The following is a 16,453-nucleotide window of genomic DNA, read 5'->3' as shown; positions in this document are numbered from 1 at the left end:
GTCATGCCCAGCAGCCAGCATTTTCTCAGTGCTGCTGGTGGTGTCCTGCCGTGTCCGGCTGTTTTGTGAAAGTGTAGACAGCCTAACTTTCATCAAGATGAACAAGTCATGTATCGCCAATGACTTTTCCTCCCCAGTCACAGACTGTGCAGACTAGGCGATGGTGTAGTTTTCAGTGTGCTGCATTTCTCCCTGTTTGAGAGTTTGTTGTTTTCTGTAAAAACACTATGAATTTTAGAGCTTTTTTTATTCTGTTTACTGCCAATGTTTTCATTGTAAACAGTAAATGTTTCATTCCCTGTTATTTGGGACCTGCAGTTTTTTCCGTTTTCTTTTCTGTCCTATAGCAAATACTATTTTAAAAAAACAATAGAAATTAATGCCAAAACCAAGGCATTCTGGGGTTTTTAAAAAACAAAACAAAAAAAAAAACAAAAACATCACTGATGATAGCAGAGCAAATCAATTCAGTGGTTATATCAGTAGCTCATAAATGCCATAAAGGAACACATTGAACCACCTCCTGCCTGCCAGTATCCCCAGTGTGTCTTGGGCTGGGTTCACGCATAGCGACAGCGACAATGACATCGCTGTTACGTCACCATTTTCTGTGACGTAACAGCGACCTTGTAAGTCGCTGTTATGATCGCTGCTTAGCTATCAAACACAGGAACGCAGCAGCGATCATAACGTCGCTACATGTGCAGAGAGCAGGGAGCCGTGCTTTGCGCTGGCTCTCTGCTCTCCTAGCTACAGTACACATCGGGTTAATTACCCGATGTGTACTGCAGCTACATGCGCAGAGAGCAGGGAGCCGCGCACACCGCTTAGCGCTGGCTCCCTGCTCTCCTAGCTACAGTACACATCGGGTTAATAAGCAAACCTTTGCTTATTTACCCGATGTGTCCCGCCGGCTCATGTGCAGGGAGCAGGGAGCTGGCACTGTCAGCATGAGACCTGCAGATGCTGGTAACGAAGGTAAATATCGGGTAACCACCTTGGTTACCCGATGTTTACCTTGGTTACAGCTTACCGCAGGCTGTCAGACGCCGGCTCCTGCTCCCTGCTCGCTTCAGATCGTTGCTCTCTCGCTGTCACACACAGCGATGTGTGCTTATCAGCGGGAGAGAAACAATAAAAAAACGAACCAGGGCTGTGTGTAACGAGCAGTGATCTCACAGCAGGGGCCAGATCACTGCTCAGTGTCACACACAGCGAGATCGCTAATGAGGTCACTGCTGCGTCACAAAAACCGTGACTCAGCAGCGATCTCAGCAGCGATCTCGCTGTATGTGAAGCACCCCTTATTATAAGTAGGCCCAGCACTTTATCATTCTACAAAGGTAGACGTGGCTGTTGGACTTGTGAAGTTATTCACTCACTTCTATAACAGATAAGGCACACAGAGGGCACCTCTTAATGGATTAGATTTGTTTTATTCCTGTATGCCCATCACAACAAATACCAGCCTTAAAAGCACAAGCGTTTGTTTGTTTTTTCGCAACTGGAATGGCTGGAATGGTGCTTTTATATTTTACTCACTCTCCAGCGTCTTCACCTTTTACCAACACCGCGCTGGTCCAGCGACACAATCTTGTGGCTGCAACTTCTCACTAGCCAGAAGCAGTAGTTGCATCACAAGCTCTCAATACAAGTCTATGAGAGCCAGAATGAGGCCAGAATGAGGCTCTTATAGAGATGTATTGAGTTGTGACCTCTAGCGTGCTCAATGAAACACTGCAGCAGCCGGCAGGTCACAAAGTGCAGAAGATGAAGACACTGGAGGGTTGGTATAAGACTAGGGGAAGCGGACTTACATTTAAAGCAGCACTCCAGAGGTAAAATAAAAAAAAATATGTTGGAGTGCTGATTTAATAATTTGGGAGGCATTTTTTCATTATTTGCTTTTAATGTTACATCAATGCATACAACATAACGCATTAGGGCACATACATACCTGTGTGGTTCTCTTTTTCGTAGTAATATGCTATATTTCCTAGCAACAACTCATCTCTTATGTCGGACACATAGGTCCAGTCAATCATCTCAGTTTTCATGTGATCTTTTATTTGAGTCAATGCAAGTCCTTCACATAGAGTGTACTAGGAAACACAAAAGAGTTGAAAATATAGTTGAAAAAGTTGAAAAAATAATCTGAGAAGAAATCATTAGTTTTCAACCTACGATCCAGCATTATTGGTATGCATATTATCAGGGGCTAATTCACCATGTTAAGCTATTAACAGTATTAGCATACTGTCACGCTCCCCGGCTCCCCTGCCATGCTCCCCGGCTCCTCTGCCATGCTCCCCGGCTCCCCTGCCACGCTTACCCGCTCTCAGGTCACGCTCCGCCGCTCCCGTGCCAGGCTTCGCGGTCCCCCGCTCCACAGCCTTCATGCCCCATCACCTGCGGTCCCCAGACAGCCCGGTCCCCGCTCCCGGTGCCCATCGGCAATGCTGAGCCAGCCCGGCACTCCTGCCTCCTGTGCACCGCTCCCTGCTCTGGCTTCTGGCACTCGGGCCTCGCGCATGTTCATTAGGGCGCGCGTGCGGTCATTGACCCTCTCTTAAAGGGCCAGTGTCCTCCAACAGGATATTGAAGAATCAGGTACAGGGTATATAGGGGAATCCTTTACAAGTGGGCGGGGCCTGTTTTTCGTGTTTGCTAAGCTAGGAGTCAGGTCTCCCTGTGTCTTGTGCCATACTTACCTATCTCTCTTGTAGAGTCGCTCCTGTCACGCCAACCGGTCCTGACGATTCCCGAACCCCGAATGGTGACTGTCTGCCATCCCGTCAGTCCCTACCATCTCCGATCCCCAGATCCGTGTGGTGACCCACCTCCTCGCTCCGCTGGTTCTGGACTCTGCCTAACATCATCTCGGCCTCCGAACCTGAGCTCCGTCACCCGGACTACCTTCAGAGACTCCGTGGTCCCAGGGACTTCTTCACTCCACTCCTCTGAACGGACTGCCCTGCTACCCGTAGTGCTCCGGCTACCGGGCACCTTGCCCTCGGTGAGGTGTTCAGCCCAGTGGATCCACCTCCTGGGCCTACCCGTCCACCTGGTCCTAACACATACACACAGGAACGGGCCTTAAAGTAAAGATCCAAATTTACTTCCCTCTCCCCTGAATGTGTTAAGGCTGCTTTACACGCAGCGACATCGCTAGTGATGTCGCTGGTGAAAGCACCCGCCACCATCAGTTATGCGTTATGGGCAAATCGCTGCCCGTGGCGCACAACATCGCTAGGACCCGTCACACTTACTTACCTGCCTAACAACATTGCTGTGGCCGACGAACCGCCTCCTTTCTAAGGGGGCAGTTCGTGCAGCGTCACAGCGACGTCATACGGCAGCCGCCCATAGAAGCGGAGGGGTGGAGAGCAGCCGAAAGAAAGTGACGCCCACTTCGTTGCCGGAGAACACAGGTAAGGTGTTGTTCCTCATTCCTGGGGTGTCACATGTAGCGATGTGTGCTGCCTCAGGAACGACGAACAACCTGCGTCCTGCAACAGCAACGATATTTGGGATTAGAACGACCTGTCAACGATCAACGATTAGGTGAGTAATTTTGATCGTTAGCCGTCGTTCGTACGTTTCACACGCAACGGCGTCTCTAACGAGGCCAGATGTGCGTCACCAATTCCGTGACCCCAGCGACATCTCGTTAGCAATGTCATTGCGTGTAAAGCCCCCTTTAAGCTTTGCTACCTAACCAATTTGCCTGGGCAAAATTACAATTTTACCAGTGTCTTGGTATATTTAAAGATATAAAGTGAAGCTGTAAACATCTACCTGCACTTCCTGGGATTCAGCGCAGGCTGTTCCTTTGTCTGTGTTTGTACCTAAAAAATGAAGTTGTCACCCTTTAACTATAGAGTAATCTGTACTGAATTCAGGTAAGTGCTGATAGGGGAGTACAGCATCATTTTATTTTTTTAAATTTAAACACTTCAACCACTTCAAGTTCATATACATACAGTCATGGCCAAAAGTGGTGACACCATTTAAATTGTTAAAGAAAATGAGGTATTTCTGGCAGAAAATTATAGCAAATACACATGTTTTGCCATACTCTTCCTGAAGGTCTTTTGCAGTCAAGCGGGGGTTCTGATTTGCCTCTCTAGCTCTCACAGAAATTTTGCTCTAATAAGGCTGAAGTTAAAAAAAGGATTGCTTCTACAGCTGGATTAGAATCCTAAGCACATGTCAAAATCTACAATAGACTACCTCAAAAGGCGCAAACTGATAGTTTTATAATTACCCTCACAGTCCCCTGATCTGGACATCAGTAAAAATCTGGCTTGACTTCAATAGAGCAGTGCATGCAAGACGAGCCAGAAATCTCACAGAACTGGAAGACTTTTCCAAGGAAGAAAGGATGAGAATCCCTCAAACAATAATTCAGAGACCCTTGGCTGGCTACAAAATGTTTTTACAAGATGTGATACTTGCCAAGGACGGGTGCTAAACATTTGCATCTCTCCATTTTCCTTTTTTGTTAATTTAAACATGTAAAAGATTAAATGTTTTAATTTTTTGCCTAAAATACAAAGGAAATATGTCATCTTTCACTTTATGCCTTTTAAAGATCATTTAATCTTCAACTTGCTTCACTGTTCAAAATAACAGTAATTTTGACCAGGGGTGCCCAAACGTTTGCATGCCACTGTATAAAGTCTAGCAGTATTATAAGTAAAATGCATAGTGATCAGGGGCGGACTGGCCCACCAGGAGGTCAGGAGAACCCCCGGTGGACCCCTGCTATTGATGGCCACGCCCCCTAGGCCCCGCCCCCCTACCCCCCCTGGGCCCCTATGGATGTGTGTGAGAGGCCCCCCCCCCGGCCGGTAATTTCACTAATCATATCGGCACATTGCCGATATGATTAGTGACAATCCCATTCCCTCTGGAGCGGCAAGCAGGAAGAGCGATCTCCCTGCTCTCCCTGCTGTCAATGTCAGTGCCGCGCGGCTCTGACTCACCTGCGCAGCGACACTGCAGGAGGAGGCAGTCTCAGAGTGATGACTGCTTCCTTCCTGTGCAGGTGCTGGCAGCATCGCGCTGCGCGCTGCGCGCTGCGCGCTGCGGAGGACGGACCAGCGTCACCCCACTGGCTGCAGCAGCACGTGAGTATAGAAGGCGGGGGCCCCGGGGGAGGGTGCGGGGGCCCGGGGAGCGAGCAGGGGCCCCGGGGGGGGGGAGTGCGGGGGCCCAGAGAGTGAGCAGGGTCCCCGGGGGGGGGGGTGCTGGGGCCCGGAGAGCGAGCAGGGGCCCCAGGGGGGAGTGCAGGGGCCCTGGACGGGTGTACGGGGCCCCCGGAGAGGGGGTGCGGGGTCCCGGGGAGTGAGCAGGGGCCCAGTGGCGTAGCAAAGGGGGGGCAGAGGGGGCGGTCCGCCCCGGGCGGCACATGTCAGGGGGGCGGCATTTTTACCACTCGCCTTCAGTTCTGCTGTCCCCGGGCCGAGTTCCGGGGACTGGAGTCCTCAGCAGGAAACTGTGGCTGCTGTCTCTTTAAGGCACGCAGACCACAGTGTCCTGATGCTTTGAGCTTCATCTGTGGGCGGAGCTACCGCCCGGCGTCCTGCTCTGTCCCAGAGAGATGAAGTGCCAGCCAGCAACCCCCAGCAGAACGCTGGCCTCCGGCGCTGTGTGGGCCCCCTCTCATCCGTGTCCGAGCAGTAAGTGCTACCCCCCTGCCACCCTCGACCTGTATACTCCCTTCCAGCCACCCGGTTTATGGGCCCCAGTGAGCTGCATGGTCTTTCCCCAACCCCCAGGAGCCGTGTGTGTTGGTGCGGGCTCAGCTCTGCTACATCTGCCCTGTGCTTGGTGTCTGCTCAGCTCTGCTACATCTGCCCTGTGTCTGGTGCGGGCTCAGCTCTGCTACATCTGCCCTGTGTCTGGTGCGGACTCAGCTCTGCTACATCTGCCCTGTGTCTGGTGCGGGCTCAGCTCTGCTACATCTGCCCTGTGTCTGGTGCGGGCTCAGCTCTGCTACATCTGCCCTGTGTCTGGTGCGGACTCAGCTCTGCTACATCTGCCCTGTGTCTGGTGCGGGCTCAGCTCTGCTACATCTGCCCTGTGTCTGGTGCGGGCTCAGCTCTGCTACATCTGCCCTGTGTCTGGTGCGGACTCAGCTCTGCTACATCTGCCCTGTGTCTGGTGCGGGCTCAGCTCTGCTACATCTGCCCTGTGTCTGGTGCGGGCTCAGCTCTGCTACATCTGCCCTGTGTCTGGTGCGGGCTCAGCTCTGCTACATCTGCCCTGTGTCTGGTGCGGGCTCAGCTCTGCTACATCTGCCCTGTGTCTGGTGCGGGCTCATCTCTGCTACATCTGCCCTGTGTCTGGTGCGGGCTCAGCTCTGCTACATCTGCCCTGTGTCTGGTGCGGGCTCAGCTCTGCTACATCTGCCCTGTGTCTGGTGCGGGCTCAGCTCTGCTACATCTGCCCTGTGTCTGGTGCGGGCTCAGCTCTGCTACATCTGCCCTGTGTCTGGTACGGGCTCAGCTCTGCTACATCTGCCCTGTGCTTGGTGTCTGCTCAGCTCTGCTACATCTGCCCTGTGTCTGGTGCGGGCTCAGCTCTGCTACATCTGCCCTGTGTCTGGTGCGGGCTCAGCTCTGCTACATCTGCCCTGTGTCTGGTGCGGGCTCAGCTCTGCTACATCTGCCCTGTGTCTGGTGCGGGCTCATCTCTGCTACATCTGCCCTGTGTCTGGTGCGGGCTCAGCTCTGCTACATCTGCCCTGTGTCTGGTGCGGGCTCAGCTCTGCTACATCTGCCCTGTGTCTGGTGCGGGCTCAGCTCTGCTACATCTGCCCTGTGTCTGGTGCGGGCTCAGCTCTGCTACATCTGCCCTGTGTCTGGTACGGGCTCAGCTCTGCTACATCTGCCCTGTGCTTGGTGTCTGCTCAGCTTTGCTACATCTGCCCTGTGTCTGGTGCGGGCTCAGCTCTGCTACATCTGCCCTGTGTCTGGTGCGGGCTCAGCTCTGCTACATCTGCCCTGTGTCTGGTGCGGGCTCAGCTCTGCTACATCTGCCCTGTGTCTGGTGCGGGCTCAGCTCTGCTACATCTGCCCTGTGTCTGGTGCGGGCTCAGCTCTGCTACATCTGCCCTGTGTCTGGTGCGGTCTCAGCTCTGCTACATCTGCCCTGTGTCTGGTGCGGGCTCAGCTCTGCTACATCTGCCCTGTGTCTGGTGCGGGCTCAGCTCTGCTATATCTGCCCTGTGTCTGGTGCGGGCTCAGCTCTGCTACATCTGCCCTGTGTCTGGTGCGGGCTCAGCTCTGCTACATCTGCCCTGTGTCTGGTGCGGGCTCAGCTCTGCTACATCTGCCCTGTGTCTGGTGCGGGCTCAGCTCAGCTACATCTGCCCTGTGTCTGGTGCGGGCTCAGCTCGACTACATCTGCCCTGTGTCTGGTGCGGGCTCGGCTCGGCTACATCTGCCCTGTGCTTGGTGCGGGCTCGGCTCCTCTACATCTGCCCTGTGCTTGGTGCGGGCTCAGCTCTGCTACATCTTCCCTGTGCTTGGTGCAGCCTCAGCTCTGCAGCAGCCGTGTGTGCGGGCCCCCAAAAGCCGCGTGTGTGTCTATATGTGCAGCAGAGTTGTGTGTGCATGTATGTATGCAGTAGAGCTGTGTGTGTCTGTCTGTATGTAGCAGAGTTGTGTCTGTATGCATGTATGCAGCAGCTACAGAGTTGTGTGTGTCTGTCTGTATGTATGCATGTATGCAGCAGCTACAGAGTTGTCTGTATGTATGCAGCAGCTACAGAGTTGTGTGTGCCTGTATGTATGTATATATATGTATGCAGCAGCTGCAGAGTTTTGTGTCTGTCTGTATGCAGTAGAGCTGTGTGTCTGTATAAATGCAGTAGAGCTGTGTGTGTCTGTATGTATGCTGCAGAGTTGTGTGTCTGTCTGTATGCAGCACAGTTGTGTGTGTCTGTCTGTATGCAGCAGAGCTGTGTGTGTCTGTATGTATGCAGCAGAGCTGTGTGTCTGTCTGTATGTATGCAACAGAGTTGTGTGTGTGTGTCTGTATGCAGCAGAGCTGTGTGTGTCTGTATGTATGCAGCAGAGCTGTGTGTGTGTATAATAGGCCTACATGTGTGTAAAAAGGTGAAAGTCTAGGACTAATAGCAGCAGTCTACAATTAGATCTTTGATTGTAGTTCCATGAAAAATAAATATTTTGATGGTTTTCCACATTTTTGAAAATTTCTGGATTATCAACGGCCAACGGAGGGGGGCGGCAAATTTGACGACCGCCCCGGGCGGCAAAAGCAGTAGCTACGCCACTGCAGGGGCCCCTCATACTCACCTGTCTGCAGCCTCCCGGTGCCATGTCCGCTCCCGGTACCACAGCTCCGGCTGTGTGCAGACGGCCGGGACACCTCCGATAGCTGCAGGACCTGGCGCTGATCACCTGATGCGGTCACCTGATGGAATCAGCTGACAGTGATAGTGACAGCGGTGACGCCGGCTTTTTACTACCCGGCCGGCTAAACTATCAGCTGATGCCGTCAGGAGACTTTATCAGCTGATTACTGCCGGGTCCTGCATTGATCGGTCTGACAGGAGTCTGCACAGAAGTGTGTGGGTTTTTTTTCTTTTTTTTTTGCACTGATGCATCAGCTGATTGTATAAACGGCTTTTATACAATCAGCTGCTGTGTCATGGAATTCACATCCTTGATCCTGACACATCATCTGATCGCTCTGCCTTCCAGCAACCGATCAGATGATATTGGATCTGGATTGGACGGCGTGGGACCCTGACCCAGGATTACTGCGGAGGAGGGGGGTTCTTTATTTCAATAAAGATGGAGTCACTAATTGTGTTGTGTGTTATTTCTAATAAAAATATTTTTCTGTGTGTTGTGTTTTTCTTTTTTATCTTTACTAGAAATTCATGGTGGCCATGTCTAATATTGGCGTGACACCATGAATTTCGGGCTTAGGGCCAGCTGATAATATTCAGCTAGCTCTAACCCCATTATTACCCAGCGAGCCACCCGACATCAGGGCAGCTGGAAGAGTTGGATACAGCGCCAGAAGATGGCGCTTCTATGAAAGCGCCATTTTCTGGGGTGGCTGCGGACTGCAATTCGCAGAGAGGGTGCCCAGAAAGCTTGGGCACCCTGCACTGCGGATTCCAATCCCCAGCTGCCTATTTGTACCTGGCTTGAAAATATGGCGAAGCCCACGTCATTTTTTTGATGAAATTCATGAAATAAAAAAGGGCTTCCCTATATTTTTGGTTCACAGTCGGGTACAAATAGGCAGCTGGGAGTTGGGGGCAGCCCATAGCTGCCTGCTGTACCTGGCTAGCATACAAAAATATGGCGAAGCCCACGTCATTTTTTTGGAGGCAAAAAACTCCTGCATACAGTCCTGGATGGAGCATGCTGAGCCTTGTAGTTCTGCAGCTGTCTGCTCTCCTGCATACACGAGTGGAGAATGAAGAACATATTGAAGAAGGAAATGACATAAGATCTTTTTTTTCAACAATCTTTAATGGCATTGTTCACTGATAAAAAACGCATAAAAAAGCAGTGAGCAAAAACGCAGCCAAAAATGTGGTAAAAACGTGCATTTTTGTGCGTTTTTCTGCGGCCAAAAATGCACAAAAAACACCTAGTGCGCACATACCCTTAGTGTGCAGAGAGCCGCGGAGGATGGAAGACAGAGGAGAGGTCACCGGTGCTTGGAGCAGGTAAGCGCTCAGTGAGCCGAAGATGCAGGGAGAGAGGCCACATAAGATGGGAGCTATATGTAGCTATATGGGGAGGGGGCCACATTAAGATGGCAGCTATATGTGGTTATATGGGGAGAGGGGCCATATTAAGATGGCAGCTATATGTGGCTATATGGGGAGAGGAGCCGCATTAAGATGGCAGCTATATGTGGCTATATGGGGAGAGGAGCCGCATTAAGATGGCAGCTATATGGGGAGAGGGGCCACATAAGATGGGAGCTATATGGGAAAAGGAGCACATGGGATGGGATCTGCTGGGGAAAGAGGCCATAATGGGATGGGATCTGCTGGGGAAAGAGGACATAATGGGATGGGATCTGTAGGGGAAAGAGGCCATAATGGGATGGGATCTGCAAGGGAAAGAGGCCATAATGGGATGAGATCTGCAGGGAAAAAGAGGCCATAATGGGATGGGATCTGTATGGGGAAAGAGGCCATAATGGGATGGGATGTGTAGGGGGAAAGGAGCCACATGGGATGGGATGTGTAGGGGAAATGAGGCCAGAATGGGATGGGATCTGCAGGGGAAAGAGGCCATAATGGGATGAGCTCTGTATGGGGAAGGTCGTCCATTCCTATTTTAGCAGGGCTCCTTTAGTAATAATTTTTAAAAACTGTAGAAAAATCATTTAATACAATAAGAGTGACAGTGACTAGAACAACTGGTGCTGGACAGGAGAGTGCAGGTATTGGAGGGGAAGGAGATTTTACTTTAAATTACTTGTATTTTTTGGTTGAGGAAATTGCGTGAAAATGGGTGTGGCTAACAGAATGGGTGTGGCTACAGAATGAGTGAGGTTTTCAAATGGGCGGGGTTTACAGAGAACCTGTTAAAAATTTGAATCCCACCCCCTGCTATATACAGTATGGTAACTGCATGGTGCTGGTGGGCCCCAAGATTGATTTTTCCTGGTGGGCCCCAGGTACTCTAGTCCGCCGCTGATAGTGATGTTTGCTAATGTTAGGTGTAATGTATAAGATATAGAACTGTTGTGTAGGATGTTTGGTATGCTCTGGCCAGCAACAGACTGCAGGGTAAATAACAATTAAGTGTTGGGACTAGCCCACAATCGGAGTAGTTAGTCTCCAGGGTAAGAGACTGTTTCCTTCTCAACTGCAGATAGGGCCCTGCTGGTGACGAGTACAGATGTACAAGTCTGACAGGTCGTCAAGGCCACATGTAGTGGGTGACTTGTAGCAACTGTAACGTCAAAACCAGAGTGAGATAGTTTGATCCTAAATTGTTGGTATAAGTATCTAATGGGAACAACTAAAGGGCTAGAGGTTAACCCTTGAGCGAGTGCCCCCCCCCCAGGCTGAAGGAACCGAAGTACAGATAAATGACCAGGCCCCTTAGCCATCAACGTATCGGGTTAGCATCACTGGCATGTGTACATGGTCGCTCTTACTGGGTGGAATTTCTTCAAGTGACTGTGAGCAAAAGACTCTATGGAAAATCCCCTACCACCTTCTCTTATGGGTAATAGAGATCTTCACCAGCAACTGTCTGGGAGTCTGCTGCTCCACTCTTGCCTTAATGATCAGACCACCCCTGGATAATTGATTATGTGGAGAAAGGAGATGTGGACCCACTGAGAGGGAAGGTAACTGTCAGAGACTGTTCTGTTGTGTTGGGCTGGGTTGTGCTGGTACTTACAGTAACAGAAAGATGGGAAACAATCCAGTGGGCACTAGGACTGTGTATGATGCTATGCTGTTGAATGGAAACTGTGCTTTCATTATGTGCCTGTTATCTCACATGTGAAGTTGTTTCCAAAGAACTGTGGAAACTGTTAAGCAAAGAACTGTTGTTTGAAAAGAACTATTGGTCTTTATCACAGTCCCAACAAGATTCTGGTCCTGGCCTGCCCAAGGAAATGGCGACATTCAGTCTGCTAAGACTATGTGCCCAAGTTTTTTTAATTAATTTGAATGAGGAAAACGTAGGCAAAAATGCAGAAAGAATTGGCGTGCTGCAAATTATTTTCTGCACCAAATCTGCAAAGAGAAAATCCTGAATGTGTGCAATACACTTCAGGATTCTCATTGCCTTTGCTGATCTCAGGATTTGCTTGCAGTTTTGTGACAAATCTGCAGAAAAAATGCATAAAAATAAATGGCAAAAATGCAACATGTGCACACAATCTAACAGGTATGACCTGCACTACACAATTCCATGCACCCAGCCACAACCACGGTTTTCACGTAGCAAGTTGGGGCGTCCGGACTCAATCCCTCTCCTGTGACTATCATTCTGCACCACTATATAGATATGCAATTACTAGACATTACTAATAACATGACAATATCTTGTAAGTTTCTGGCTTACTTTTATAAGGCATCACATGACAGCAAACAGAGCTTGTGTGCCGCCCCCTTGCCAGTAGCCGGTGCTGCTCGAATCCGGATCTACGGTGCGGCTTGAGGGGTTCTCCGGATCGGGGGTCGCGCGGATACTCAGAATAAAAGGGGACGTATTTATGAAGGATTGGTTGTAAAATGTCTGTGACGCTACCCACGGTGTGTGGTGAGATGTAGCACCACCGCTGCCGTTGCGGGGCTCCCGGGGACGTTGGGCTGGTAGCTGGATGTTAACGCCTCCGTAGGCAGGGATGGATGTCCCGGGGCCCAGTGTCTCTATGTTGAGGATGGTGAGTGCAGGGGTCGGTCGCCAGACCGGGGATGTTACTCACGGTCAAATAAAGAACACAAGTCCTGTGGTAAACAGGGGAGCGTCCGGCGTCTTTGCTGACTTCCGGTCGGGCGTCGCCTCTGCTGCGGCTGGGCGGATTACCGGGGCCGACGTCATTGAATGCGCTGCCTTCTCCAGGATCGGGGATGATGTCATCTCTGATGCAGCCAGGCTCTGGGCCGGATGGGATGTCTTCCGGGCTTTGGTCTTTCACGGGGCTGTTACGGGTGCCAGAGCGGTGTTGTGCTCATGGCCTGATGGCACCATTGCCGGGCCCTCGCAGGCAGATGGAATGGGTACCGCTGCCGTGGCTTCTGGCAGCGGACCGAGCGAGGCACCAGTTACAGGTATGGGCAGCGAGGGAGGCGGCATGGTGGACGGGGGCAGACCAAGCTCCTCAGCCTGTTGGGCCGGTCCCGGTGGGACATAGGGGCGTGGGTTGCTTACCCGCTCATCCGAGGTCATCTCCACTTCGCGGGCCCGGACAGCTGCAGCCAGTTCCTGCATCTCGGCCATCCATCTTTTTAGCAAAAAGTTGGCCTGGGCCTGGATCCTTCGGCACATCCGTTCTGTCTGGGCTTCCATCCAGTCGGCAGTCCCGGGGGCAAATCCTTCCATCTTCGGGTTGCCAGACCGGTCAGACATCCTCTCGAGGTGGTGTCCAGGAACGGAAGATGGCAGAGTCCTGGTGTCCCTGCCTCTTATTTCGTCGGATCAGATGCCGCTATTCTCGCCTGCCCCCCTGGTTTTTCGGGAGCAGTCCTTTGATGCGGCTTGCTAGTTTCGATTTCGGCCTCAGGGTTTTCCTTCCGGCCTTGTTCCCAGGAGGCGGGGCTTCAGCTTCGCGTCCCTTTCTCGGGGATGAAGACGCTAGGTTGTTGTTGTTTTTGCGCCCAAAATGGCGGCAAAGATGGCGGTTTTCAAAAATTTTGTAGCGGAGCACCGCTGACAGTCCAGAACAAAGCGCACTTTTACCGGGTAAGTGAATGGGTAAGAATCTTGTTCATGACGCCGATTTTCGGGGTATGCCACCCCCGTGCCAGCAGCCGGTGCTGCTTGGATTCGGATCTACAGTGCGGCTCGAGGGGTTCTCCGGACCCAGTGGTCGCGCAGACACTCCGAATAAAATGGGACGTATTTATACGGGATTGGTTGTAAAATGTCTGTGACGCCACCCACGGTGTGTGGTAAGATGTAGCACCACCGCTGCCATTGCGGGGCTCCCGGGGATGTTGGGCTGGCAGCTGGATGTTAACCCCTCGTGGGCAGGGATGGACGTCCCGGGGCCCAGTGTCTCTATGTTGAGGATGGTGAGTGCAGGGGCCGGCGCACCCGGCCAGGTCAGGGATGTTACTCACGGTCAAATAAAGCACACAAGTCCTGTGGTAAACCAAGGTGATGGTGGCCGGCAGCCGCAGACGGGTGTATCTGATCCCACACCCGGGTTGGTAGTCAAAGTCTCTCTCCTGGGCACTCAGTGTTTTGTAGATAGGACTTCCCGGTTTGAAACACAGGAGTCCGCTCCCGGTCCTCTGGTTGGGAGCCGTGCCCGTCTGACGCTAACCCTTGGAATCTACAGGCCCTAGTGGTTGCCCCTATCCCTCTCGGTGGGTGGTTGTCTACTTTTCGGGTCTTAGGTTGGGACAGGACCTAAAATCCTGCCCTCAATTGGTTAGTTAGCTAGGCCGTCAGTGCTGATCCTGGCTTCAGGGTCCAAGTACTCCCTCTGTGCACACGGTTTCCGGGTCAGTTCTCCGGTGTCGGTATCGGCGGGCACCAACCCGGTCCCGGTCCACCTTGGATCCCCGCAGCCATCTTCCTGTCTCCTACAGACTCTGGCTACCGTCTGCTACCTAGCCAAGGTGTCAGGGCTCCGACCCTGGCACCTGTCAGCTTGCACCTCCACTCCAAACTTCAAGTAACACTTAACTAATCTGATCTGTTTTCCCACCCCGGGCTCTCCAGACCTCTAGGTGGGCGTTCCCTATACGCCTGGTCCCGCCCACTGGTCTCTCCGTCCTTCCCTGAGGGGAGTGACTAGGGTTTCAGGTCGGCTGATTTAACCCTTCGTGGGATGGGTGTTATGCGGGGGCCTACTTGTATAACTACCTGGTTTTCCAGGGCACTACATTTGTAACCGCAGTAGTTTAAGCACTTAAATTCTACTGTCGATCTCTGACAGTGGCATTTAAAGAACGTCGGTTTGTATGCGCATTGACTTCCATTGCCCCCCCCGCAAAGCAATTTTGGGGAGCCAATTGGTTACCATGATAACAGTGCTCCATAGAAGAACCACGATTTAACAATATGCTGCAATTCTCTGGCATTCTAGAACTGTCGTTTTTTGGCAACTACACTTAAGGCCCCCTTCACACGTCCATCAAACACGTGCGAGTTTGGTCCGTCCCATATATACCGGAGACACGGAGAAACGTGCACCAATGTTATTTAATGTTTGAGGACACATGTGCGTTTTTCATTAAGGTCCGTGTGTCCGTGTGCGTGCTACGTTTGTGTCTCCGTTTTGCACGGAAGCATGTCCGTTTTCAGCACGCAACACGCACGCACGGACCCAATGAAAGTCAATGGGTCTGCGCACACGCCTGAGTGACACGGACGCATCTCTGTATGCTCCGTGTACATTTTGTGCTTTTTTCATGTGATGTCGGTCTTTTTTCTTTTTCTGTTTCGTTCTCTCCCTCAGTCCGTCGGTCGGTCGGTCTCTCTCTATGTCTGTCGGTCGGTCTCTCTGTCTTATCTGTCCCTCTATGTTTCGCCCGGGGACCAGGGGTACTCAGATCCGGGCCACAGAGTCACTTCTGTGGGTATCACGATGGCGTGACCCGGTCTGTGATCCCAGGCTCCACAGTATAAAGGGATTTGGTAAGGGGAATTGTCCGTGACGCCACCAACGGTTGTGGTGAAGTTGGAACACCACCGCTGCTTTGGACGGGGATCCCGGGAGCGATGGTATGGAGCAGCTAGATGTTATTTCTCCCCTCCGTGGGTAGGGGGTTGGTAGTCCCGGGGCCCGGTGATGGGGTATGCAGGGAGCAGGGCGCAGTGCTGCAGTGCGGTGCCCGAGGGCACGGGTGTACTCACAAGAAAGTCACACGGAGTCACTGGTGAACTAAGAATTGCCGGTGTCCGCGGCCTCCGGTACGGGGGTGTTAGAGTCCCACACACGGTGCAGCAGCCCTTGTTGTTTCCTTCCCTGCAGCAAAGTGCCTTTTTCTCCTCTCTCTCTTCCTCTTTCTCCTCAGCCGGGAACGGGGAATTTACTCCCCTGTAGTGATCCGGGTACCCAGGTACCGAGGGGCCACCGCCCGGCTCCGGCTACCTGTTCTGGCCCCTTCCTCACTACGGCCTGCCCCGGCCCTTTTGGAGAACGCTTCACTCCCAGCCTGGGAGCTAACTCCAGACCTCTGTCCTGTCTGCCCTCCACACACTCTCTGCTCCAGCCCCTCCCCTCTCCTCTGCTTTTCTCTTACACTGGGGCTGTGGCTTGTCTGGCTGCACCGGTGTGAGATCAGATTACCAAGGAGGATTAACTCTTTCTGTGACAACCTGGCTGTGCCAGGGCGTCACATCTACGCTGTCTGTCGGTCAGTTCCCCCCCTCTCATACTTTCCGTTCCCCGATCTCCGGCGCGGCGCTGCACTGCTGTTATAAAAGCTCCGATGGCTTTTCCGCTTTTGAAAAAGCCGGCCACTCATTAATCAATCTCGTATTCCCTGGTTTCCCTGCCCACTGGCAAATATGATTGGTTGCAGTGAGACACGCCCACACGCTGAGTGACATCTGTCTAACTGCAACCAATCACAGCCGCCGGTGGGCGTGTCACTATGGAGCAGAGAAATAAATAATTAAAAAAACGGCGTGCGGTCCCCCCCTATTTTAATCCAGCCAGATAAAGCCATACGGCTGCAGGCTGGTATTCTCAGGATGGGGAGCCCCACGTTATGGGGAGCCCCCCCAGCCTAACAATATCAGTCAGC

The 16,453-nt window shown here is 52.2% G+C and overlaps 1 protein-coding gene across 2 annotated transcripts in view; it reads right to left on the bottom strand.

The window, feature by feature from the left end:
* LOC142309813 (putative ATP-dependent RNA helicase DDX60) overlaps positions 1 to 16,453 on the bottom strand; it is a 420,704-nt gene that overhangs the window by 320,421 nt on the left and 83,830 nt on the right. For both annotated transcript variants that reach the window (XM_075347271.1, XM_075347272.1), the window contains one exon: positions 1,958 to 2,102. In XM_075347271.1, coding sequence (XP_075203386.1) covers positions 1,958 to 2,102 — 145 coding nt within the window. The remainder of the gene's footprint in view (positions 1 to 1,957; positions 2,103 to 16,453) is intronic.

Source organism: Anomaloglossus baeobatrachus, chromosome 1 (assembly GCF_048569485.1).
Source record: "Anomaloglossus baeobatrachus isolate aAnoBae1 chromosome 1, aAnoBae1.hap1, whole genome shotgun sequence".
NCBI classification, from domain to species: Eukaryota; Metazoa; Chordata; class Amphibia; order Anura; family Aromobatidae; genus Anomaloglossus; species Anomaloglossus baeobatrachus.
Note: the sequence above shows the minus strand (reverse complement) of the source record. Positions and strands in the feature narration are given on the sequence as shown.